Raw genomic sequence first — 26218 nt, 5'->3', positions numbered from 1 at the left:
GATGGCATACAAAATACTGGTAACTACAAAAATTGTACTCTACTGACAATAAACTAGTATCGCTAAATATGAAAATTATTTTTTAGACTAGAAATAGGTGAATAATAAAATCTAAAATAAAAAGTTTTAAAATAAAATAGTACTTATGTAAGCTTTGGTATAAAGATAAATATTTGTCGCAATCACTTGGTATATTCTACGATTCAAATAAGTTTTATATAAATATTAACATATTGTATAGAAATGACATAATTTGGGGTGATGGCAAGACTAACTTTACAAAGAAGTATATATACATTTTAAATTCATAATGATCAAAACTTGGATATAGTAACTGAAATGTTCAAAATACAAAAAATCAAAAACTATTTTGATAAACTATTTTCATTCTTTACTTAGTACTTGAAAATGTTTTATATTAAAAAGAAATTAACCATATTCAGATTGTACTGAGAGGCTAAACTGACCATTGGGAATAGTAGTGGCATGATACCATACTCTGGTATCCACCAAAACTGAAAAAAAAATATATTAATAAAAAAATACTTTAAGAACTATACATACAGGTATTTTTTAAGTGATTTAATTTTTTTTTGGGTGTAATTCCTCATATGTTTTTAAAACAAAAAGATTATATGAACATGTGAAGTCTACAAGTAAATAATGTTCTATGTGATAAAAAATCGGTTTGTAAAATTTTTTTGTAAAATGTTCCATAACACCAACAATATATACAGGGTGGTCCGAACTGTATTCCGGAAACTTCAGCAGCTTATTCTGCAGATAAAAATAAGTAGAAAACTTCATATAAATGGTATCGTAAAATGCTTACATTCGGAGATACAGGGTGTAGAAGTTTCATTTTTATTTCGATTTTTTCCAAATAATTTCTGAAGTGACGGCAATATTTGGATGAAAATTGGTGTCTGGGAGTTTTTTGACATGAGAAATTTGATTTTGATGTCAATATAACTCCTACTTGTAGAGGGCGCCACCTACATCCGTTTTAACTTTACTGCTTTGAAGAGTAATCACTTTTCGTCCGTACCTGTATAAAACTACTGAGTGAACAAATATACATTTCTGTGATTTTTTAGGTAAAAAATGTCTCTTGGTAAAAATCGATACGAGCAACCGTTCTCAAGATATTTAGAATGGTATTAGTCAATACATGTCATTATTGACAAAAAAAATGGCCTAAAAAACCATATTTTCTCTTTACCGTTTTTCAAATATCTCCAAAATAACTGAGTTATTTTACTTTAAAAATTTCCAAAAAAAAATATTTTTTGCTTAAATTTTGAGAACCACTGCAGCTTTTCGGATTTTTCTGTCTTGTAAATTTAATCTACTGCCTATCTATGTTGCCATATTATCAACAAATTATGGTTTTTAACTAAAAAAAATTCAAAAGGTTTTTCAAAAAATTCCAAACTTTCAAAAAAAAAATTCGCGAAAAAACTCATAATCGTGTTTCTGGGGTCAAATATACCTACTACCGCGAATAATTGCACTTATTTAAGACTCGCTCGACAAAAAATCGATATTGTTATTTTTGACTTATTACATATTTTTTACTTAAAATTTATAAAAAGCCGTCAATTCAAAATTTCAAGAGCATTTTTATTCTCTTTAAATATTATTATGTACTTAAGAAAATTCGAAAATTTAAAAACCGTTTTTTATTTTTTAATCGCCTGTATATGACTTTATGACACACTTTGTATACCAAAAATAAAACTTTTGATTAGAGCCGTCTGAAATACAAAATCTTAATAATTCTAGAAGTTATCGAAATCAAAGTATTTCAAAGAAGTTCAATTTTGGCCACAAAATGTTTGTGAAATCTTGCTTTTTTTAACACTTTTTTTCAATTTTTTCTAATTACTTCCATTGACTGAAACTAATTATGTATGGTTGGATAGAGGGTGGATGGCGATCTTCCAGGGCGGTTTTTTATTTCTTATTTATATATAGATTATTTTCGAAATCGAACCAAAGTCAATTTCAAAGAAATTTTGCAAAATCTGAAAAAATAAAATCTCTCCAAAATAATAAATAGTGAAATGATTATTTACCCTCTATAGATAGAACCCCTACCTATGGTCCCATATAAACTGTGTTACTAAAATAAATAGTTTTGAAATATGAAGTTTTTTTTCAAATGAATATTTGAAATTTTCAATTGTGGCTTTACTTAATATACTCCCTTGATATTTTTTTTATTTTTCATCTCTTTCTTTGGTTTATTAAGGGCACTAATACTTTATTTATAGTTATTTTTTATTCCTTGAAGGATAATTGAAGAAGAAATATTTCGTTTATATTATTGATGTGCAACTAAATAAACCCTTGTATAAAATTTTATACTGCTAGATGTTATAGTAACGCATTTTTTAGTACAGCAAACTTTCATTCCCTATTCTACTCCCTAAGATTATAAATTTCATAAAATCGCTTTATCCAAATAATTAACTCATGTCTTTTAAATGATCCTTTGTGCCAATTTTTATGTGTATAATCCAGAGGTCACCAAGTTTTATATAAATCTTTACTAACTTTACCCATTTGGTTGATGAATTTCAAAAATCTCTTCTAATTCTTTTTGTAGGATTTCATTCTTCTAGACCACATAGTAAGGAATTTTCATACAACAAATTGTTCCGACATAATTTTACTCTCTAAGAGGATGAATTTCCTAAAATCGCTTTGTGTAGCTAATTCACTAATGTCGTTTAAACGAACCTTTGTTCTAATATTTATGTATCTAAAGCTGGCTGTATGAACTGATCCCTAAAATATCTAAAAACTTGATATATAATCTAACTGACAAACCACTGACAATAACAAATAATTTATTTTTGGAGGTATTGTGTGTAGGTGTTTTTCAGGTATGTTTTAATATTTAGTCGATTTACACAAAGAAATAGCCATTCAACAATTTAAAAATACTTCATAACAAATCTAGACATATATACCTTTCATTTAAAAAAATAATCATCAAGATTGGTAAAGCAGTTTCGGCGGGATGGATGTAACAAAAAAACCCTTTGAGCTTTTATATATGTATGAATTTTGTTGCAAATATTATTCCTAATCTTAATTTGAAAACCGCGTTTTGCTAGCTACTGTAATTTTGGAGTTACGATTTTTTAAAATTTTTAACCCCCTCCCATACCCCCTTACCAATCCCCCACCCCCACCAAAAACTAATGGCCAGATTCTCGGGTGCCACAATATTTTTGTGCCAAATTTGGTTAAAATCGGTTCAGCGGTTTTTAAGTTATCGTGTTACAGACGGACAGACGGACAGACAGACAAACAGACAGACAGACACCATGAAAATATTTTGTATTTAGGTCATTTATGACCCAAGTAACTCATTTTGAGTGAAATTAAAAAAACTTTTTTTTTGCCGATCCTAATAGGCCTAGATCCTAATATGGTCGGCTAATAAACATGTTGAGTAGATCGTTGTTTGACTGAAATGATAAATTTGAGATTTATTTTTTATTTCTTTAAATTAATCATAAATTTTTCTTCGAAAAAATGACAATAAAACAGTTTCTGTTGAACTTTTGGCTCAAAAACATTTCAAATTTATGATTTAAGTCTAATAACTATTTAGTCAACATGTTTAATATATGTCAATGATGACATGTATTGATAATTTAGATTCCAGATATCTTAAGAACCATTATTCGTAGCGATTTTTACCGAGATACGTTTTTTGCGTAAAAAACATTGTAAATTTATATTTTTTTAATCAGTAGTTTTATACAGGTACTTAGGGACGAAAAGTTATTACTCTTCAAACCAGTTAAAAAACATGTAGTTGGCGCCCTTTACAAGTAGGAGTCATATTGATATCAGAAGAAAGAAGGAAGAAGGATTTTATATAAGCCGCATCAGCTGCTGGGCCATTTAGCGGCATCATATTGACATCAATATCAAATTTCTCATGTCAAAAAACTCCCAGACCCCAATTTTCATCCAAATATTGACGACACTTCAGAAATTATTTAGAAACAATCGAAATAAAAATGAATCTTCTACATCCGGTATCTCCTAAACTAAGCATTTTAGGACATACATTTATACGAACTTTTTTACTTATTTTTATCTGCAGATATACTGCTGAAGTTTCCGGAATACAGTTCGGACCACCCTGTATAGAGTGCTAAGTGCCACGGCTATTAAATTATATTGAAAAAAATTCTCAACAGAGACACCTCCCTTTCTTATACATTGATTATATAACAAAAAATATTGTTTATCTCGAAATAATGATTTTGGCAAATTATTTACTGCATTTGGTCTAAACTACCCTTTTTAACAACTGTAGATGAAAATCTACAGTTGTTAAAAACACAGTTGATCTAAAGTGTTAAAAATAAAAAAAAATCGAATTTAATCGGCTTAAAATAAATGGTACGCCACTGCATTTTTTCGAGAAAATTTCATTTTTGAATTTTTAGCAGAAAGATCGATTAAAACGGTAGTAGACCGAGCTTGGAGAACAGTGCAGTCGTTATCGTTAAAATAGTTGAGTGATTTTATTAATTTTTTATTGTTTTTCTTCTAAATAATAATTAAGAATTTTCTAATTTTTATACGTGGAAAAAAATTGCAAAAAAAACTGATTTGGTATTCTTCTGCAGATATAGCCTGTGAGATAAGATATGTCTAAAAAAACGAGCAAAAGGACTTTACCTTTCGGACACTTTTTCTCCCTAAGCGAAAATACCGCAGTATTTGTTCAGATAAACATTTAGCTATATAAGAACTATTTACAGTTACAATAATGTCGTCAAACATTTAATAATTCATCTTAATTCTACTTAGTAAATATATAAGTACCGTATGATCGAAAAAAAACGACGTCCAGTTTGCTGGGAAATGAACATCAATGACATTTCCCATATAAATTTACATTTAAAATGACATAGCCATCGCTGACGCCGTTTTTTCTCGATCATACGGTATTATATTAATCATTAACAATGAATAAAAAATCAACTCTTATTTATACAGTTTGTCCCACAAAGCAACAAATGTGTTTCAAGTTGTTTATTATATCAATCCCGGTAATATAAAAAATTATAAAAATATAGTAGTTGGTCTCTTTTCTGGAACTCTAACTGGAAACCACACACCAAAATTAAATAAAATATCGTTAAAAAATAATAGTTTCCAACACATTGCCAGAAATTCAAGTTTTTAATCTTTTTAACATCCTGTAGATCAAAATCAAAAAGGAAGTATTTTAGACCTCATGTTTGTATGAACTTTTTCTAAAATCACATGAAAAATCATACCCTTATTTTTAGACTATTTAGGAAATATAGATCATCCTGTATATCACTACAAATTGTCAATTTTTTCAAATATTACTAACCTCCATCACCAGGATATACTTTAAACTCTACTGGTTTACAGACTGCTTGGCACTCTGGAGGTGGCAACAAATTCCATAATTTCTCCCCTTTTAGTTGAGCTTGCCACATTAATCTATTTATAAAATCCAACTACAAAACATTAAATTTATAATAAACAATATTTCAAATCATAGATTTTTCCTACATGCATAGTTGCACCATCATCGTATCCCATGAAAACATACTCTTTATGAGGTATTTCAGAATCTGCAGGCAAGAAATTAGGCTTAGAGTAATATTTCCTCATTTCTTGTAAAATTACTGGATGACAGTTACCCCTAAAAATAAAACAGATTTTATAAACTTGTAGTTTTTAGCAAAAAACAATTTTCTTGCTTACCACCCAACATACCAACTTCTTTCACCAGGCTTATTATTACTTCTAGCTTCACTCATACTAAACACATCCTTTATAGAAATAAAATCAGATTTAAAATGTAGAAATTGGCACTCCTCCTCCACACTTTTATAGGAGTCTTCTATGTCAGCATAAAGTTCTTTAAAAAAATGCCAGCTGAATTTTGTCTTAGCTGGCCAATATAAAAAAGCGCCCCTTGCAACAATAGGTTGTGAGGAATATGCATAAGGATTAAACGTTTCTTTACTAACATTATGCAATATAACAGGTTTGGTAACATTTGAGCAAAAATTACAGTCTGAAATTGGTCTTGTTGCTTCCCAAATAAAATAATTGTTCGGAATAACGCATCGTATTCCAAATATAAAGCTGAATATATTTAACTGGTAGATTATCGAAGTGAGCAAAAACGTTAACGAGACAATTAATACTATACGTTTCTTATTAAATTCTTGTTTTTCTTGTCTCCTAGAGAATATAGAAACTTGTAGCTCTTCTAGTGAACATTCCAACTTGAGGTAGTGTTCCAACACATTATGTATCTCTTCTTTGACTACATTTTGTAAAAGTTCCTGAGAAATTTCAGGCATATTGTTTTAAACATTTTTAACTTAAATATAATTTAATAAACAATTTTTGCAACAACTGTTTATTTTTGTGAAACGTCAACATATCCACAGAACATATCAGCTGTTTGTTTAGCCTACGGAGATATGTAAGTGAGGAGAGGGGCGTAACATCAGCCAGCCATATTGGTAGTAGTTTTGTGTCATTTGCTCTTGTTCATGTTTTTCTGTGATTTTCCCCTAAATTAAATATTTATTTTTCATGGATAATTTGAGTGTTGTTTATTAATAAACCATGACGTCGTGTGTTGTACGCAGTTGTAGGAGCAGGAAAGGAGCCGAAGAAACTTACCAAAGTAAATTTTACAGTTAATATGCACTGGACAGGTCCGTAACGCAGCTACTACAAAATTATCGACAAAAAAATAAAAATTAGGTAACGGAATTACGAGGCATAAGTTTACTACAGCTCTTCTACACAGGGTTCAAAAGTAATTAATTAAGACGTAATTTACCTGATTAACTAAGTGTAGTTTTTCTTCAAAAACTACGTCTTTTCCCGTTCATTAACTACATGAAAACTACGTTAATAAACTATGTATTGATATTATGAATTGCTTGTATGAGGGGTCTAAATAATATGATGTGTGAATATTATATTTAAAGCCATATTTCTTCTGTTTTCTTAAATACACTGTGTTTTCTAAAGCTTCGACTTATTATAACCTCAACTCAAACCTTTGATATTTGAAAGTTACATACATAGATTACATAAACTACACCCTCTACATAAACTACATTAACTACATGTAATATAGTTTATGTAGTTTTTAAAAGTAACATGTAGTTTTCCGAACCCTGCTACAGCATGACGGATATACATTTAGAAGATTGTTATTACGTTAGCTCCAGGCAAATTTAAATTATTGTTTGCTTTTATTATTTGAAGTTTTACTTAATCCGGTTCTGTCTAAATAGCCTTTTGCCCCGCCCGCTGATACCGTTTTTATCGAGCGAATATTATACTTACGTCTCCCCTCTCCTATCCCTCCGTGGTTTAGCCACAGAAGAAAAATATGAATAGATTTTTTCTCGGTCTGCGTGACAGTGACAACTGACAACTGCCCAACCACTTGACAGAAAATTGTTCTATTTTTAAAAGTTTTTAAATCACATTTTACTTTTTTTGGTAAGAAAAGTGATCTAGAGTTTAGTGATTTATATTTCACTTCTATATCATTCGAATATGGGTGAAGATATTCAAAGAAAACTTCAATTAGAGCTGGACAGTTTTAAAACTGTGCAAAAAGGTAGCACACAAAATAAAGCTTTAACCTAAGTAAACACCTGATTTTTAATTTCGTTTTTAGAACTACAGAAAGCAATTTCTACAAGGCAACAACTAGATGGACAATTAAACGAAAACGAAATAGTTAAAAAAGAACTAGATCTTTTGCCAGCTGATGGTAAAGTGTTCAAATCAGTAGGGCCTGTGTTAATCAAAACCGAGTTGGTTGAAGCGAAGCAGAACGTCTCTAAAAGAATGGATTATATAAGTAAAGAACTGAAAAGAGTTGACGACCTGATAGCTTCCTTAGAAAGGAAACAAGACACTCACAGAGAAGGTTTGCAGAAACTTCAACACCAGTTTCAACAGGCTCAAGTGAAAGCAGCTTTACATGCTTAGTTTTTATTATACAATATAACTCCTACTGTTAGGAGGAGTATACTACTCCTACTGTTAGGAGGAGTATACTACTCCTACTGTTAGAGGAGTATATTTATTATTATTTTATACTAATGCTTTCTTTCATTTAATTAAGATGTTAATATATGTAGAAATATAAGAGGTGTTTTTTTGAGGATGCTCAATACATATCATTCTCATCTATAAACTAATTATTATACATAAGGTTTATTTACGTTATAGGTAGACTGTTATTTACGTTATAGGTAATCAATCTCTTGGATGGTTTTTGAAATTATGGCAAGATCTTGTGCCTTTAGTTTTGTATCTGCTATAAAAATTAGTTTTTCTAATTGTGTTAGTTACATCGTAAAGTATTTTATGTTTAATGCTTTCTTTGATTTAATTAAGATATTAATGCATAGAACGATAACAAATGTTTTATTTAGGGTGTGGAATACATATCTTTTATTCTCATCCATAGATTTGGTTTATCTATGTTATAGATGGTTTGAGGTGATAGATAATTTTTCGAATTCTCAATTTTCCAATATTTTCTCAAGTTCTCCATGTTTTTAAAACATTTCTCCCTTTCTTTTGCCGTCGTATTTAAAATATAATGATTTTCTTGGGCTGTTTTTGATATTATATCCAGATTTTTACTTGTTACTTCATATGAGGTCTTATCTCGAATTTTGTATCTGCTATAGAAATTGTTGTGCTCTAATTGTACCGTTTCAAGATAAGACGGTGGGTCTCTTTTTTGAGCCTGCTTTTCAATGACTTTTTTCATATCTTCAAAAACGGGTGCCCTATGTTGTAAAGTATATCGGAAAATATTCCTTAAACTTGCAACTTGTATAGGGTTAACGTGGAACATGTTTGTGAATGAAGAATGAATGGAAATATGAACGAATGAATGAATAAAATGGAAATGAATAAAAAAACGGAAATTTGTAATATATGTGACAACTGCCTTATGTCTAAAGTATTTCAGGTGCATAAATGTGAGTTGAAGTTTTTTGGTGGGCAAATGTGTTTTATTTGTTGATTTCTTGTGTTACAAAAATATATTGTTGTTTATACAGAGTATGGTCAAGGACATAGGTACATTGGCGTAAGTACAGGGGTAATTTTTTTTAAAATGATTGATGAATTTTCATATTTTTTTTAAATTTTAAAATCGCAACCTGCGATTGGCTCTCATCAGGGGCGCATACACGGGATGGGTCTCTCTCTTCAGTCCTTCACTCTACGTGAGAGTATGGTGACATCATATGTTGATTCCCCTTACTTCCTCGGACAAAGTTGTTCGACACTGCGCCATATGTGAAGCTTCGGGGAGGTTGTGGCCCACTAGGGTTTCGACTTGGTCTACCTACCTCTTAGGTGACCTTCCACGTGATCGTCTTCCCTCTACCTTCCCCTCCACCAACAGTCTCTCAATTGAGGTGCCACTCCTGGCAATATGGCCAAAATATCGGAGGATTGACTGATTTAATCTGGTAACCAGACGTGTCTCAATTTTTAGTTCCTCTATAATGGAAATGTTTGTTCGATGAGCCGTCCATGGTATTCGCAGCAGCCGTCGATATACCCACATCTCCAAGGCATTTATTCTTTGCTTATCACTTTCCTTTAGTGTCCATGTTTCGGAGCCATACATAGCTATGGGGAATATGAGGGAGTTCGCAATGCGCAGTTTAGTTCTTCGTGTGATTGCTGAAGTCTTCCATATCTTAGTCAGCTTTGTTGTTGCATTCCTCACCATTGCCACTCTACACCTGATTTCAGCCTCGCATCCTCCAGAGTTTGCTATCATGGAACCTAAGTAGTTGAACTGGCTCACAACCTCGTATCCAGCCACGGTTCGGACATCAGGTTGGTTATTGCGGAGGGGTAATGGGGGTAATTACCCCTCCTAGGAAGTAATTTAAAAATAAGATAAAATGTGGCATTAGATAAAACGTCATAAAAGAAATTAATAATACCAATCAAAATAGAAAATGCAGGCCAATCCAAGTTTATTTTTTTCCACACTCACTACTTCATCGTAAATTTAATTTAAATCTAAAATATTGCCACTACCCACTACCCCTTCCACACTCAATCTCTAGATGCGCCACTGGCTCTCGTAGGAAACTGTGACTGCAACTTTTTTTTTCTATTTGGGTGTTTCAATTTAAGCAACCAATATTACTATAGTTGCGATTTTGCTGCGATTTGCGATTTTATTGCGATGGGGAATATATCCTAGTTTACAAAATCACGTAAACTAGGACCATGATATAACCATCTATCTGCGAATTTAAATTTTTAGGAGTTGCGATTTTGTTGCAAATGTAATTTTGTGGTCCATTGAAGCATTTTATAGTAAACTGCGATTGAATTATTTTTCTGATTTTATTTATTTATAGAGAAGGTATTATTTTTCTAGGGACAAGAACATAATATACCGGGTGTTTCTCAAGAGTGGTTCACCTCTATAACTTTTTTTATTTTTTCTGATAAAAAACCAGATTTGCTATGTAAGCATATAAGATAAATTAGCATTGATTGACAAATTCAATTCGTTTCAATCACTTTCTATTTCACCGGGAATGACTACAACTTTTGATTTTTAAATTGCACCCTCGGTATATATTTCTACTTTATTTGATGAAAATGACAATCTGAATAGAATGCCTAGTAGGTACACTATTAAAATATTAAAATCGCAATCGCAGGTTACAGTCGCAGCGATTTAAAAATCGCAATTGCAGTTTCAATTGCGATTGGAGAATCGCAGTTTTGCTCATCTCTAATAGAAACTGTGAGAAATTAAAAAACAATATATTTTTACAGTAGGCTACAAGGAATTATTTACTAAATAAAAGACATATATACATAAAGCCTGTCCAAGGAGTCGATATTACTTCGATAGACGACATCCAAAAAATGATAGAAAATACAATTTATTAATGAATTAAAATGGCACACAAAACTGACTGTCAATATCATGTATCCTCTCACTGGACAGACTTTACTTATTTTATATTTGTTTAATTTTAATCTTAAATTATGATATACATATACATATTATTATTTTATATCGCATAATAAAGCTACCCCTCGCAATGTCCAATGCCTAGGGTTGTGGTCGGTCTCAAAATCGATGCTTCCTACGTACTTTTGATCAGTTCTTTGGGGCTTTCTATAAATTGGACATTCGTAGAGTCTTGGATCCTTTCCTGCTGTTGTATTAATTGCGTAAATGTAAATTACAGGCATCTGTTCATAGAGGATCTGTGAAAAAAAACATTAGTACCTATAGAAAATAAATAATTTAATTAATATACTAAATTTAAGTCAATTAGCTAAATAATTGTGGGGAAAATTTTTATTACACCAAGTGCGTCTTAAAAGTGGCTCACACTTATAAATTTTTTTATTTTTTCAGATATAAAAACAAGATTTGGTATTTTAGTATATGACATAAATTAGGATTGATTGACGTATTCAATTGTTTTCGGTTACTTCTTGTTTCCCCGGAAATTACTACAACTGTTGATTTTTAAATGGCACCCTCGGTATGTGTCTACCTTATTCGATAGAAAATGACATTCTGAATAGAATGACATATCATATATCAACTTTTGGCATTTTCGCATATGGCTTATTTGAAATTGTAAAATGCGATTCATAACGATAATTTGACTCGAAATACCATGTGTGTGGTTCCAAATTATTTGTAAAAAAATGCTTTTTCCAAATATGCTAATGAGTCACCATTGTTCCATTGAAAAAATTGAGATATTAAAAATACGATTTGGGCATCTTTTAACCGACCAGGACAAGGCACGAAAAAATTAGAAAAACAAATCTATTTTTCCAAGACTCCTTGATTAAAAATTAGTGTTTTTGACACAGCCATGGCACTCTAGATTGAAATTTAAAATACGATTTTCTTTTAAGCGAAAATGTCAAAAGTTGACATATATGATGTGTTATTCTATTCAGAGTGTCATTTTCTATCGAATAAAGTAAAATACCGGGTGCTATTTCAAAATCAAAAGTTGTCATTCATTTCCAGTGAAACAGGAAAAGTGACCAAAAACAATTGAATACGTCAATATCAATCCTAATTTATGTCATATACGAAATCTCGTTTTTTCTCTGAAAAAATAAAAAGGTTACAGGCACAGAACAGATACAAATTTTGTATCTGTTCTGTGTTACAGGGCTGAGCCATTTTTGAGACGCACCCGGTATAATATGCCGTATGATCGAAAAAAAATGCTTAAATCGTACTGGTATGAAAGGAGCAACAACACAGAGGTAAGTTTAGGCAACATTATCAAAAATAACAAAATACATTATTTAACGGTCTTTTTAGAAATAAGATGGTGGTTTAACCATGTGGAATGTAAGGTAATATTCTCTAGTTTGAGAAAAAATAGACATTATCAATTACATTCGCTGGAGCTATACAAAATCCCTGACCATAAGGCATCCAACTGTTAGAGAACAAATACAAATAATCTTTGATATGCATTTTTCTAGAGGAAGTCATGCTACTTGTAAAAGGTCTTAGGAATTACTGAACACCTTACTGAGCTTTCTAAATATACCACAAGGTGTCCCGCCATTGCAATTATACACTACAATTGCTATAATTTTACTACACTAAGCATACTCGATAGCACTAAGTGTACTCGATAGCTCTAAGCGTAATCGATAGGCATTTTAAGGTAACTTAATGCCGGTCATTTTTCGATCATACAATGTGATATCACAGCTTAAGTAAAAAACAGCTCGGACAGTGTAGCGTACCGCTTTGATCTTTTTACGCTCGGATTTGCGATTCGAAAGAGGTAGAACAGTAGAGCGGCGAGCTCTCTCGCCACAACCAATAGCCGCGTAAGCGGCAGTCAGCCCAGAGATGTTTAAAAAATTTTTACACGTGACGAAAAAAATTATTCGACTGGTGCTAGAACATAATTTAGATACACGTTTTTTAAATTGTTGACTTTAAATAAATATGCATTCTCAAAGAAAAACATTTAAAAAACAAATTAATTAATTTATTTCTAGAAATAACAGCAAAATGAAATAGGTACATTGATTACTTATAGTTATTTACGAATGTTTCCAAATTAGGAGCTTTCGGTTTTTGTTTGCTACATTTAAGTTCTTATTAATATTCTTTAAGGTATTAATAAATTAACTTTTGCGTATAATTTTAACAAAAAATACATTATAAGAAAATTTTGACAAGGATGGTTGAATTTAATTGTCTGAAATAATTTAACGAATTTACATAATATATTTTCATTTAAGGAAAGTTCTACAAAATTGTTCAGATAAATTTTATAAAAAACTTTTTTAAAAATAAGTTTTTATTTAAATACACTAAAAAGAATAAAATAAACTTTTTCTTTAAAACTTTTATTATGAACTTATAACGTCATTACACAATTTTAATATTAATATACAAAAGCTTGCCGCGAGATTTGAGTGTACAGTTGCACTCATAAAAATCTGGTACGACAATTTTATCTTGTAATTCCTGGTTCCGGTTGACTTTGAAATTTTGACATGTCATTAAACTGTCATTTTTTCAAGATGGCCGTCCATATATTTTTTTCATATGTATATACCCACAATATACCTATATATATAACTTTAGCCCGATCCATTCATAAATAGAATTTTAAAAAATCAAAAACCTCAAAAATGCCGCCATTTTGACAGCTGTCAAAAATTCGGGTCATGCCTTGCAAAAAATGGTCATCGGGTCTGAACCTACATGCCAAATTTCAATCTCCTACAATAAAAGGAAGTGGTTCTAATTTAGCTTACAAGATTTGCCCCGCAAAAACATACATTAATACATAGATAGTTACATACGACGCTTATAAAAATAGCCTCCAATGAGGACACTAAATAAAAAAATGGTCACTTGGCATTAGCAAGCCTCCAAATAAGTGGTCTTTATCGTTTTGAAAAGCTCTAAAGTGTGAATACTTTTGAATTCAATTGAAAATTAAACAGACTATATTTTGAATTATTTCCATAATTATTTGTGTAACCAGCAGCCGCACATCCCGGAAAACCTTTTCCCATTCCAACAATAAAAATAAAATTGAAATAAAAGCACAAATACCTATGGTTAAATATAAGAAAAAATCGAATTAAAATCTTCCGTAATACGGCCCTACACGTCACCGGTGGATGTTATGCATCGACTGAATGAGGGTGACTGTCGCTCGCTTAATTCAGTTAAGCATCGTCTGAGTGGGGCGTTTTAAATTCGAGCGTGGGAAAAATTGGCGAGTGTCCAAGCTATATTATTCTGTAAGCTGTGGTGATATAATAATATTAAAGTTTTATTATTAATAAAAATTTTATTATTAATAATAATAAAGAGGAGATTAGAAATTCAATAATGCTAAGAAAGTTTGTAAATTTTTCATGGCTCATATTGAAATATTGAAACTTTTTTAGTTAACTAACCCAATTAGAACAGGAAAACTTTGATGAGGAAAATTTTGTAGAAAAGGAAGATATTTTTGGAATTGAAGTGGGTCATCTATTATATAAACATATGAACGTACCTTAGCCTTACTTTCACCTAATTTTCCAGTTCTTCGATCCAAACTTGCTCCTTCCAGGAATAATCCATGAACATAAACCCCTTCTTGAGGCCCTTCTTTAATTTCATCTTTATTGTAACGTGTGATTAAGTTTTGCAAAACCACCGAATCCAAAGCCCAACCTTTATGCGCTCTAGTTACATCCTAAAAGTACGAAATAAGTTTTCATTAGTATTTAACTTCTGACTATAGTCTGTCCGACGAATCTACAAAGATTTTGATAGACGACATCTAAAAAATGGCAGAAATTACAATTTGCCTGTGAATTAAACTGACAGACACAAGTATCACTGTCGTGGACTCTCTCGTTAGACAGATTATATTATTGATTATTTCAAGATAACTATATGGAAATACATATTCATAATGAAATAATTTTACCTGTCTCATTGCAGTCAAAAATCCTTGAGGATTGAAAAATCCAGTCATCCAAAATACGTTTGGTTTCCCACTATTGCACCAAGTTCTAAATTGGATATCCCGTTCTAGTAGTTCTGTGTACCAAAAGCCTAAAGTAGCTGATTCCCAAGATATCTGAAATATTTAGTTTTGGTTAAACAAGTAAGTGGTCAGATTCATTCATATTTAATAATGAAATAATTTTAAGTTCGCTTATTATATCACACTGTTTAAACAAAAACTTTTATAATCATTGGGGTTCAGATGATTTTTTAAACGTAAATGTCAAAAGTTGACACATGATATGCCATTCTATTCAGAGTGTAATTTTTTATCGAATAAAGTGAAAAAATACCGAGGGTGAAATTTAAAATTAAAAGTTGTGTCATTTCCGGTGAAACAGGAAGTGATCGAAAGGAATTGAATACTTCAATCAATCCTAATGTATTTCATATGCTAACATACCAAATCTCGCTTTTTTATCAGAAAAAATTAAAAAGTTATAGGGGCGAACCACTCTTGGAAAATAATACCTTCTCTATAAATAAAATCAGAGAAAAAATTCAATCACAGTTTACTATAAAATGCTTCAATGGACCACAAAATTACCTTCGCAACAAAATTGCAAATCGCAACTCCAAAAAATTCAAACTCGCAGTTAGAAGGTTACAAAATCACAATCACAGCGAAATTGCAAATTGCAGCAAAATCACAACTCGCAACAAAATTGCAACTCGCTACTATAGTATCTAATATTAGTTGCCTAAATTGAAATTTCTAAATAGAAAAAATCGCAGTCGCAGTTTCCCATGAGAGCCAATCGCAGGTTGCAATCCCGATTTTAAAATCGCTGCGATTGAGTCGCAGTTTGCGATTTGTTGCTCATCTCTAACCTTAATTATGTTATATTTATTTTTATCCCTTATATTATTTTTGTGACACTAATTTCTATAACGTACAAACATTTCAAAATATTTAGGCAACAAGCTGAAATGTTACATGGCGAATTTGGAACTTTACAGTAGTTATATGCAAATTCCAAAGCTGTTCTTACTCACACAATTTTTTGATGATCGATATTTATTTTTAGGAGTTCAAAAGGAATAATTAGTTTATCTATTTTTGAAGTTTTAATACCTTTTGCCATTTTTCTGGTATCCTAGCGTCATACATCGCATCCAATGCTGTCCTTAAATTGAAACTCATCACAATTGTACCGTCTATGGCCAGTTTTAAATCTGATAAAGTCACTTTTACCTAAAAATTATTAACATTTACTGAGGATTCTGATTAAAAAAAACTTTTATCTGATTTTTACCTCTTTAATAACTTTTTGCATTCTGTCTATTTCTTGTCTCAAGAAGATGTTCATGGGTAAAAGAGGACCCATTCTATTTAAAGCTTCTTTTACCTCAAAACTGTTATACAAATTGGGAAGTTTCTCTAACATATCTTCTGCTAAAGCATAAACGACGCTTTCACGTGTTTCACCTCCACCGCCTCCGCCTTCTTTTGGTTGTACACTCAGTATAGTATCAAGGATACCTGCAAGTAGTAATAGAAACACACAAATTTTTAAAGAATAATTATTTTCTTTAAATGTCAAATTATTATTTACTAAAATGTCTAAAGGTACGTCCGTATTTAAATATATAACAAAAAATTTAATCACAAATATGTATACATTTTCTTGCTCTTTTGTTACTGTTTGTCATCTGCATTACTTACCTTTTGCTGTATTGATCTGGTACGTTATATCTGCATTTGAATGAAGTCCAAAAACTTCAGGAGTATCCGTGGTAGGTAGATTGTTTATATAATCGAGATATCCAGTTAAATTTCTCGTTTGCGGTACTCTGTATCCAGTGTAAAATTCAAAACCAGGACGAAGAAGTACATCGCAGAACCAAACCTAACCATAAAAAGCTATTATTTAGTTTATTAACCATAAAAAGTATTAAAATATTGTGAACCTACTCTTCAAGAGTGTCTTTTACTAATATTTAGTTTATTAATCATAATTTTTTTTTAAATATTGTGTATATCTCTTTAAGGGCGTATTTTTCTACTACTAACCAAGATTTTCAGTAAAATAGTATATTGTATATTATATATAGTATATTATATATTAGGAGTAAAAATGACACTTTTTGTGACGAGGTTGTACGTTTTACATACAGGCGAGCCATAAAAAGTCATTTTACTCCGAATAGAACATGCTATTTTTTGTTATGTTCAAACATTCCAAATACTATAAAAAGATTTAAAAGTAATACTTTGTATGTAATTATATATCGAGAAACTATGGTTACGCTAGTTGAATTTGACACTTTATGTCAGTTTAATACTATATTTTCGTACTTTTGTGCTTAGGCGTAAAGTGCTTTACTTTTATGCCTAGGCGTTAAAATAACTTTTTAAATTGTCAATCACGTCGCAAAAATTAATACTTTTGTGATTGAAAAAATATACTTTCGGTTATAACCTTTGATATTATGATTCACCTTTTATTATTTCTGATACATGAACAAAGCTAATTAATATCTGTTGCGCAAGACTTCCCATCAGTAACTATTTAACTATTTAGAGCTGAAAGACAGGCAAGTTTAGAGAAGCAGATTACATAAAATAACAATGGTTAACTATCCAAGTACTGAAATTCCAGCACTGACTATGAACCATATTATCACGAGTATCTACTATCTACTGTCTCTTATTTGTTTTGTTTCTTTTTTGACAATTTAGCTTTAGCTTTTACTTGAAATCGGTTAGTTACGATTATCTAGCCCAGTGATGGCAAACCCTTTGGGTTCGGTGTGTCAAAGTTTAAAAAATCGAAACATGTGTGTCACATATCACAAAATTAAATACTAAAAAAGGTAGAGATCTGTTGTTTCTGTCAACAATTCGGTACATTCGGTTTTGAAATGGACGGCTATACTTATATTCCTTAATCAATCAATTATCGATTTTAATTTTTTTGATTCTCCATCACAAGTATGCAAAAGGAAGTCAATATAATTCACGGAATTATTTTTATAAAAAGTTGATAGGTTTCTTCCTTATTAACTTTCTGGAATATTGTTGCACTGATTACTGGTATCATAAGACTCAAACATACCGAAGATATTTCTCCTCTGTGTCGGAGAAATATCTCGTAGCGTATGTCTCGTACGTGTTATGATTTTTATGAGTACCTTGTTTATATAGTGTATTGTTATGATTAACAAATTGTGGTTTATGTATATGTCAGATTGTATTATTTATAATGCATGTTTTTTATGTTACGGGAGATAACAGTGTGAGTGAGGCGCCCGCCGCAGTCAGTCGGTACCGTGCGCTCGCACGATACACATGTTTGTGTCGTAATCCTAAGTACTAAAATGTAATAAAGGAGTTTTGAGGGAAATCCAGTCTTTTATTTGAAAATACAAGTTGTACTGTTACATACGTCTGGTTCAGAATGAAATTATTAATTATTTTTTATTAACGTAAGTAATAATATTATTATTAATAACCAATGCGGCCCTTATGAGAGAAATATTTGAATTATGAAATTTTATGTCTTTGAAAATGCGTGTCAACAGAAATGAGCTCGCGTGTCAGCACTCAGCGTTTCATAGGTTCGCCATCAGTGATCTAGCAGAAACACAGGGTGTTTAAGCAATATTTTAGAACAAAGAAACATCACTTGTGTTAGTCTACTCACGTGAGTAAATGTTGTCAGAAGTCTCTTATCGAAATCATCCGTAACCCTACCGCCATATTGAACTTCGCCCAACATATAGCAAACAGTCGGCCAAGATACTCCTTTTTTAGGGTCCATATCGTCTAAATGGTTTTGGATGAATTGGACGCTGGCTGCAAAGTCAGCTTGATTGAATTCATAGGGCACATTCCATCCTAAAGTATTGACGATTATTATTTTAATTAAAAGGGAATATGATCAATGTGTTACCTAATGGTCCAAATTTCCTTCTTTCTTGGACCACTGTGTGTAGAAACGCGACGGCAAATAGTAACGGTGGCCATTGGGATTGTGAGGAGTAGTCTAGGAAGTCCTGCGTTATGTTTTGGTAAGTTCTTTTCAAGCTTGCCCTAATCCCTGAGAAAACAAATAAACCACTGTGTTTTTTTAAATGTATTTTACAATTAACTGTAACTAAGAAACAATAAGTTTTACTAAGTATCTACAGTAGAAGAATACTTTAAAATAAAGTTGTCATAATATATGAGGATATGATTCACTTTTTACTATTTTTGACAAATAAAAAAATGAAGACAGGGGTTAAATAATGCTATCCATGTATTCATACATTATAGCCGTAATTAACATCATAAACTCCCATCCTAGATAGTTCTGTTTGACGTTTCAATTGACACATTTGAATTTTATTTGAAATTTTGGAGATTGTTTTGCTTTTTTGAGCTTATTTTGTGTTATTTTTGCACTTATTCTACATTTTGTTTGGTTCAAAGGTAGTAAATCCGTATTCGATACTAATTAAACTTTTAATTACTTAATCGAGGGCGCGATTTTTAAATTCATTGTTGCCATCCGTGAACATATTCGGCGCCGGACGGACTAACTGGAATTTAAATTTCCCGCTGAGGATTCAGGTGATAGCTCTGCTGTAAAAAATGTGAAGTAGTCATATTTATTTATTTATTTCCTGACATTGTTATTCGTTTTGACACTTTGGTTTTGTATTATAAGTTTTTGGTTTAAACGAATTGTGTTTGGTTGATACTTTAAGTTTAAAAATTTTTTACTAGCAGACCTTGCAGTCGAAGTACATTGTTCTTTTAAAACCACTTTTAGTGCGAAGTGGTACAGGATAGCTGAATAGCCGTAAAAAAACTCATCGCAGCTTTATTAGAATATTTTGAACGGGAAAGCAGCAGTAACGACCCTATATGTCCCTTAAGTGCTGTTAAGGAGGTGAGTTTCGTTTATGTAAATAATAACTGTTTATATATTTATAATTAATTTATTTTTGTTTCCTAAAATATTTGGATAAAAGAAAATATGTAAAAGCGGGCAACGCTGGACCGGCCAAGCTTAATCACGTGACTAATAGTTTATTTGGTATGAACTATAGAAGGATAATGTGTCAGAATTTAAATTATCAGTGAGATTATTGCGAATTCCAGAAAAAGACTGAAATGATAATTTTCGAAGTAAATTAAGTAATTATTATATCGTATCTATTTTTATATTAAAAATATATGAGTTTTAACAATTTTAATTACTAATAAAATTTATTAGTTTACCTTGTGGTGGTTCGTTAGTAAATTTGATAGCCATTTGAAGTAAACCAATAGGAAATTGTTCGTGCACCTCAGTTGTCAACCATATCCTAAAACTGTCGTTGACATGTTCGGCATCCATCAGCATTGTCATTGTTTCAGTGGCGAAGGGCAACGACAAATGAATATTTTGCAGTAAAACCCAACCGCCATTCTGTAGGGCGAATTCTATCATGTCTCTGGCCACTACTTCTTGACCTTGTCCCATCGATACGGCTTTCAATGCTGAAATAAAAAGAATTATGTTTCATTTTAAATACTTTTTTATCGGGACGGGAGATACACCTCCTGAAACGTTAAACATTTTTTTTCGGTTAGGGTCAGACTTAACCCAGACTTTTTTGAAGAAATAAACCCGCCAGAAAGATAGAAATATTAAATTTACCTACCAGGAAACTATGACAAATGAGAACTGGAACTATTTTCAGAAAATAAAATACAAAATAAAGCAAGAAGTTGTCTTCAATCAATGTTAAAATCTTTTTTCTAACAGGGTAACAAACCAAGGCAACACAAACGAGATTTAAAACTTCTGCGTGACTATAGAAAAGTATTAAGCCCGGACCCCATTAGCCAACACGCTACGCCACGTGATGCCATGCTACCCCACGTCATGAAGATATGTGCGTATGTTTTTCCATTTAATTAAATGTATTGCGTATACACTAGGCAACACGCGACGCCATCCGACGCTATAACACGCTATGACACGTGTGATGGTCGATTCGTCGGTCCCAGATCTCACCGACGTGTGTTACGGCGCGGCGTGTTATTCCCCGCTTGCCTCTCTAGTCCCGCAGCTATCTACTTTTGAAGTTGATGTAGGAATGCCCCAAAAATAAAATAAATCGACATTTTGAATCGATTTAACATCGGATATAACAAGATAGATCCAGAAAAAATCGGCAACAAAAGATTGATCCCCAAAAGATTGATTTAATAATATCGATATTCGATTCTGAATATATTGGTGTACTGGTATTATGATTATAATCTAATATCGGTATGGGTATCGATATTTCTAGTATTTTTGTAACCCTTCTGATAACTTTTTAACTCTAATAAAAATTTCAGGCGTGTAAACACGTGTTACCTAATGTGTACACCCATTCCCACGTCGAGTGTTGGCTAATGGGGTCCCGGCTTTAATATTTTACATATAGTCCAGCAAGTGTTTAACAGATTAATGAATGAATAAGGACTTAAAAGTACTGAAAACCCCCCAAAAGAAGGAAACTGGAATTTATTGGATACATTGAGGAACAAAAGAAAATATTTTCTGAAATCAGTTTTCTCTTAAGTATAACAATATTATAGGACCAAGAAGGATATTACACTAAAAAAATTAAGAATATGACTAAAATAATGACTAAAAACCTATTCAATATGGATATCATTAGGAAAAGACAAATATAGTAGGTGTATATTTTGCACGTTTTGCATATTAAACGTATTTTTCTAATTCTTCAAAAATTGCCTATTTTGGTACCTAATTTCAGTTGTGAAGTGCGTTGTTGAAGTTACGTTTTTGAAGTACGTGAAAATTAAATCTTAAACACGTACATTTTTGGCTTGTATCAAGCTTTGAAAATTTTGGTATTATATATAACTTACTTATTTCCTTAGATTTTGCCAAAGCAGATATTTGAGGTGATGGATCAGAACCTATAGATAAAATACAGATAAGAGGTGTCAAAGGTTCTGACTCCATCCAAGTTGCCTCCAAATCTAGAATAGTCGGCTCTCCATATTCTGGACCCAAAGAATCTGAAATTTTATTAAACTAGTTAATTGATTGTTTTCTTATAAGTTAACTATTTAGTTGTTTTTACCCATGATATACTTCCTTGCTTGTGACAGAGTTCTGTCAGGACTCCAGGATCTTATCAATAACAATTTTCGAAACACGTCTAGATTTTTTTGGTAGCCACAAGGAATTTCTTCTTCCTCTGGTTTCTCTTTTTCATACCAATTTCTCCATTCTTTTTCGTTTGATTCAATCTATAATATAAACTACTGTTAATTATTTAATTATTATACATAATGTTAATTTCATGTAATTTTTTTAAATTTTTATGTATTTTAATTCAATATGCAATATATCCCCAGATTGTCTTTACAAGAGGAGAAACTTTTTTATTATCGACATTTTGACAAAAAAATTCTTCACCAAAAAATTTACTTGTTCTAAAATAGTTAATCCCTTTTATACTTTTCCAACTTTCAATAATATTTTAGAAAAAATTGAAAAAAAATGTGAAAATATGGTTTGGTTAAGTTCTAAAGTTTAGTTCTTATTCTTTGATAGATTGTTATTGATATACTTTTAATTAACGTCATATTTTTGCTATCTTAAAATGTTAAAGAAGTACAAAATTATTTAGTTCAATGCTACGTAAAGGGTAATAATGGGGTAATAATAGGTAGTTATCGGAAAATGTAATACTTTAACAAAACCAAAAATTATGACCAAAATATGACTTCAAAAAAATCCTTTATGGGTATTTCGACACTGCACTGCAAACAAATCTACAAAATAAAATAGTTACTTTTTGTAAACACTTCTGCGTTAAACCTGAACGGACACTGCTTGTCAGGAGTTATGTTTACAGTTATACAAATTTGCCTAACAAAGAAAAAAATGCTTAACGTTTCGGAAAGTTTATCTCTTTCCGTCGTCGGAACCAAAAAAAATACAAAGAATAAGAAAAAGACTATGTATTTAAAATATTTAAATTCAAGTATTCGAGAACACTTTACTTTTTTAAAACAGAAGCGTCTACAAGAAACCGTTGACGTACTGTTAAAAAAATAAAAAAACATAAAACCGTAAAGGATTTTTTTGGACACATAATAGGTATAGACATTTTTTACAAAATATGACATTAATCAAAATTAGTAACTAATGAAATTAAATCGAAATTATATTACCGTAGAAACGTCTTTTAATTTATAAGACTTCAACCATATACTTCAACAGGAATAAATAACAACTAAAAACCAATACAACCAATAAATAACAGGCAATGATTTTCACGTGTTTTTCAATTTTCTCTAAAACGGTAAGGAAATTCGGAAAAGTATAAACGGGATTAATCATTTTCATTTACATCAAGAATGCATTTTTCTCAAAATTTCACAATAAAAAAAATCCTCTAGTAAAGACAATCCGAGGACATGTACGGGGACTGTACGAGGACATGTACGGGGAATTGTATTTTGTTCTAGTGGATCGATTTTGATAATTTTTTATGCAATGTGTAGCTAAATTATTTCACTTTTTAACCTTCTTTTAATTTCTAAAATTAAATTTCTCATCTGTACCTATATTATACGAGGTGCATCTTTTTTCGATAGTTTTTTTCTTCTCAATATCTTTAATTTTATTGGAAATTATTCATTTTATTCCAGTGTAGATATTTCCAGAAGCATATATTACAAGTACTTAAATTACGTTTACCTTTGTTAATATTTCAGAGAATGTTGCTAGTTTATTTATTTCAACTAGATTAAGCCAAGTAATATCCAAAATCCATTTAAACGGTTTGGGCTGAACAGCGTTTAAGTCTAGTGAAGCTCCGCCTTTAATAAATACCATAAATTCCTCGTGAGTGATGACGCAGTTTTGCAAGTCGATTTTCATCGCCATCATCAATGTGAACAGGGCTTTGTGACGTTCGTACAGACTTCTTTGAGTAAAGGTCCACACCTATGTTAATAATAAATATAATTATTTATAATATAGAGGATGGTGCGAAAAAGCTCTATATCAGCTTTCTGACTTAAGATTTTTACACCACCTATTTTTATAAAGTATACAGACAATGGCAGTGTACATTTTAGCAATATTTTTGTTAAATTACTCGGCGATTCAATCATAATTTCAAACTCAACTTGTATTTTTTAAATGGAATGCTATACATTCTTTCATGTGCCATTCATTTTCCATTACAAAAGTTCCATAAAATTTTTGACCATTTTTGACTAACTTTGTCGCAGAAAATTGTCGTTACAGTTGTTGTGTTGTTGTTAAACATTGTAAAAATAATAAAGATCGATGAAATTGTGGGTAAATATTCTCTGAGGAATGTAATTTAGTAAGAATCAGATTCAATAATTTTTTTAAATTTCATAATTTTTCATTTCAATAATTTTTAGTTTCATGTGTTTAAGTTGTAGAAAAAAATCTTAAGTAGTACACGACAAAATAGAAACCAGAGACGTACAAAAAATATTTCAGAAGAGAACTTACATAAAATTCAAAATCAAAGTAACTAAGCGTTTTGAAAAAGTCTAACGTTTGAATTTTATATTAATTCAATAGGGAAGTTAGGGAATATTGAAACTTAAATTAATTTGAAAGTTTACTACGATTGTTATATATTACGAATTGAAAATGTAAATTAGTTATTTGATCATGGTTCAATGTTTATTCATTCTTTTAGTATTCCTAAATAGTTTTAATATACAACTAATTACTACAGGATTCAAGCTGACGTAACCTAATTCAAGGCATTGACAGACGAAACAGGGGGTTCACATAGAACATTTATCAATATTTACGGAGATAGATAAGAAAAAACAGAAAGACAGTTAAAACTGTGTTGTGGGACCACTAACAGGGCAGTGTAAGCTTAATAGGCATCTAAAGGTCATGGGATTAACGGATAAAGCCATGTGCAGATTCGGTCAACAGTGATGCCACTTCTACCGATTTTTCGGTAGATCTATCGATTTGGCAGTCCATCTACCGATCTAGCGAAAAGACTATATTTTCTACCGATTTTCATTCTTCGGAATATTTTAGTGTCATAGATATTAAAAAAGAATTTTATAGTACAATTTGTACAAAATTTCTAAAGGTGCGTATTCATTATCCGAACGAACGAATGAAAGTGCGGTATATTTAGACGGGGACCGAACGCATGCGGCCGTTCGTTCGTTCGTTCGCTCGACCATCCGTTTCGAGTCGGTACATCAAAGGCGTTCGCCAACAAATGCCTCCGGTCTTCTCGTGCGGTTCTATCGTACGGTCCCCGTCCATACCACTAGCGAACATTCGTTCGTTCGTTCGTTCGGATAATGAATACGCACCTTAATGAGTTAAATTTTCTTGACTCACAAATACGACCAATGACATATAAACAACCGTAGGGAAATTACCGTATACCCTATCAGAGAAATTTTCATTGTTTTGTTGAGGGTAACCTCTTTACTTTTTACACTTATTTTTGTATAGATGTTCCTAATCCTAATTATTCCATTACGGGAGGAAATCTAGATCTTTGAAACCTATAAAGAAGACTAAGTAGAGGTTGTGCTTTTTTAAGGATAAAAGGATGAAAAAGTCTCAAATTTCCAAAAAATAGTTGTATTAGTAGTAAACTATCTATGTATCTAGTGAATTCCACTGTTGCTAAACGATTATTAACTTTGAATTATTAAGTACCTAGGTTAAAATTAAAATTCCTAAAAGTATCCAAAAATATGTTGGAATAATTTTAGGCAATGTACCTATATTTGGAGGGGCTTTGCAAGACGGTCTATAGGAAAAAATTCTGATTTTTTGGAACTAAAACGATATTGTGTTGTTTGTATTTTTCAAGTATCTTTTTTATACCCCAAAAATGACTTACTTTTAGCACATCTTAATAGAAATACGTGTTAAATATCCCATCTACCGATTTCTACCGAATTTTGACCAAGTTATCTACCGAAAATAAAATTTTGGTAGTGGCAACACTGTCGGTCAATCTGTAGAAGAAACGACAGAACATATTTTGTGCCAGTGTGACAGCCTGGCAAATGAGCTATATGAAGGGTTC

The 26218-nt window shown here is 31.3% G+C and overlaps 3 protein-coding genes across 4 annotated transcripts in view; 1 reads left to right on the top strand and 2 right to left on the bottom strand.

Annotated features, from left to right (window-relative positions):
- Positions 1 to 158: 158 nt before the first annotated feature.
- On the bottom strand, positions 159 to 6486 carry LOC115887494. Its single transcript, XM_030906950.1, has 4 exons — positions 5779 to 6486; positions 5584 to 5716; positions 5399 to 5528; positions 159 to 515 (listed from the first exon to the last, which is right to left on the bottom strand). Exons 1-4 carry the CDS (start codon positions 6384 to 6386, stop codon positions 430 to 432), a joined length of 957 nt encoding a protein of 318 aa, XP_030762810.1. The 5' UTR covers positions 6387 to 6486; the 3' UTR covers positions 159 to 429.
- A 978-nt stretch (positions 6487 to 7464) lies between these two features.
- Positions 7465 to 8997, top strand: LOC115887519 (prefoldin subunit 6). 2 transcript variants are annotated; one of them, XM_030906983.1, is made up of 3 exons: positions 7465 to 7672; positions 7733 to 8068; positions 8146 to 8997. In XM_030906983.1, the coding sequence occupies exons 1-2, from the start codon at positions 7609 to 7611 to the stop codon at positions 8047 to 8049; spliced, it is 381 nt and encodes a 126-aa protein (XP_030762843.1). In that variant the 5' UTR covers positions 7465 to 7608; the 3' UTR covers positions 8050 to 8068; positions 8146 to 8997. The 2 variants fall into 2 exon arrangements, with proteins under 2 accessions (XP_030762843.1, XP_030762842.1); XM_030906982.1 differs by having other exon boundaries at positions 7472 to 7672; positions 7733 to 8997.
- Positions 8998 to 10881: 1884 nt separating this feature from the next.
- The window catches only part of LOC115887460 (dynein heavy chain 5, axonemal), a 109100-nt gene continuing 93763 nt past the window's right edge, over positions 10882 to 26218 (bottom strand). The window contains exons 55-66 of the mRNA XM_030906895.1: positions 23854 to 24102; positions 22226 to 22394; positions 22008 to 22160; positions 20358 to 20618; positions 19042 to 19188; positions 18793 to 18986; positions 16812 to 16995; positions 16402 to 16628; positions 16221 to 16340; positions 15066 to 15218; positions 14646 to 14828; positions 10882 to 11334 (exon numbers count right to left, since the gene is read on the bottom strand). Coding sequence (XP_030762755.1) covers positions 11131 to 11334; positions 14646 to 14828; positions 15066 to 15218; positions 16221 to 16340; positions 16402 to 16628; positions 16812 to 16995; positions 18793 to 18986; positions 19042 to 19188; positions 20358 to 20618; positions 22008 to 22160; positions 22226 to 22394; positions 23854 to 24102 — 2244 coding nt within the window. The 3' untranslated portion in view covers positions 10882 to 11130. The remainder of the gene's footprint in view (positions 11335 to 14645; positions 14829 to 15065; positions 15219 to 16220; positions 16341 to 16401; positions 16629 to 16811; positions 16996 to 18792; positions 18987 to 19041; positions 19189 to 20357; positions 20619 to 22007; positions 22161 to 22225; positions 22395 to 23853; positions 24103 to 26218) is intronic.

The sequence above is a fragment of the Sitophilus oryzae genome, unplaced genomic scaffold (assembly GCF_002938485.1).
Source record: "Sitophilus oryzae breed Bouriz unplaced genomic scaffold, Soryzae_2.0 scaffold_576_pilon_pilon, whole genome shotgun sequence".
Lineage (NCBI taxonomy): Eukaryota > Metazoa > Arthropoda > Insecta > Coleoptera > Curculionidae > Sitophilus > Sitophilus oryzae.
This window is presented reverse-complemented; position numbering and strand designations above follow the sequence as displayed.

Excerpts from the sequence above, each read along its gene's own strand:
- LOC115887494 (XM_030906950.1), bottom strand. The coding sequence starts at position 6,386 with ATGCCTGAAATTTCTCAGGAACTTTTACAAAATGTAGTCAAAGAAGAG. Across the intron at positions 5,717-5,778 it reads AGAAGTTGGTATGTTGGGTG|GGGTAACTGTCATCCAGTAA; the intron begins GTAAGCAAGAAA and ends TTTTATTTTTAG. Across the intron at positions 5,529-5,583 it reads ATGATGGTGCAACTATGCAT|TTGGATTTTATAAATAGATT; the intron begins GTAGGAAAAATC and ends AATGTTTTGTAG.
- LOC115887519 (XM_030906983.1), top strand. The coding sequence starts at position 7,609 with ATGGGTGAAGATATTCAAAGAAAACTTCAATTAGAGCTGGACAGTTTT. Across the intron at positions 7,673-7,732 it reads TTTTAAAACTGTGCAAAAAG|AACTACAGAAAGCAATTTCT; the intron begins GTAGCACACAAA and ends TTTCGTTTTTAG.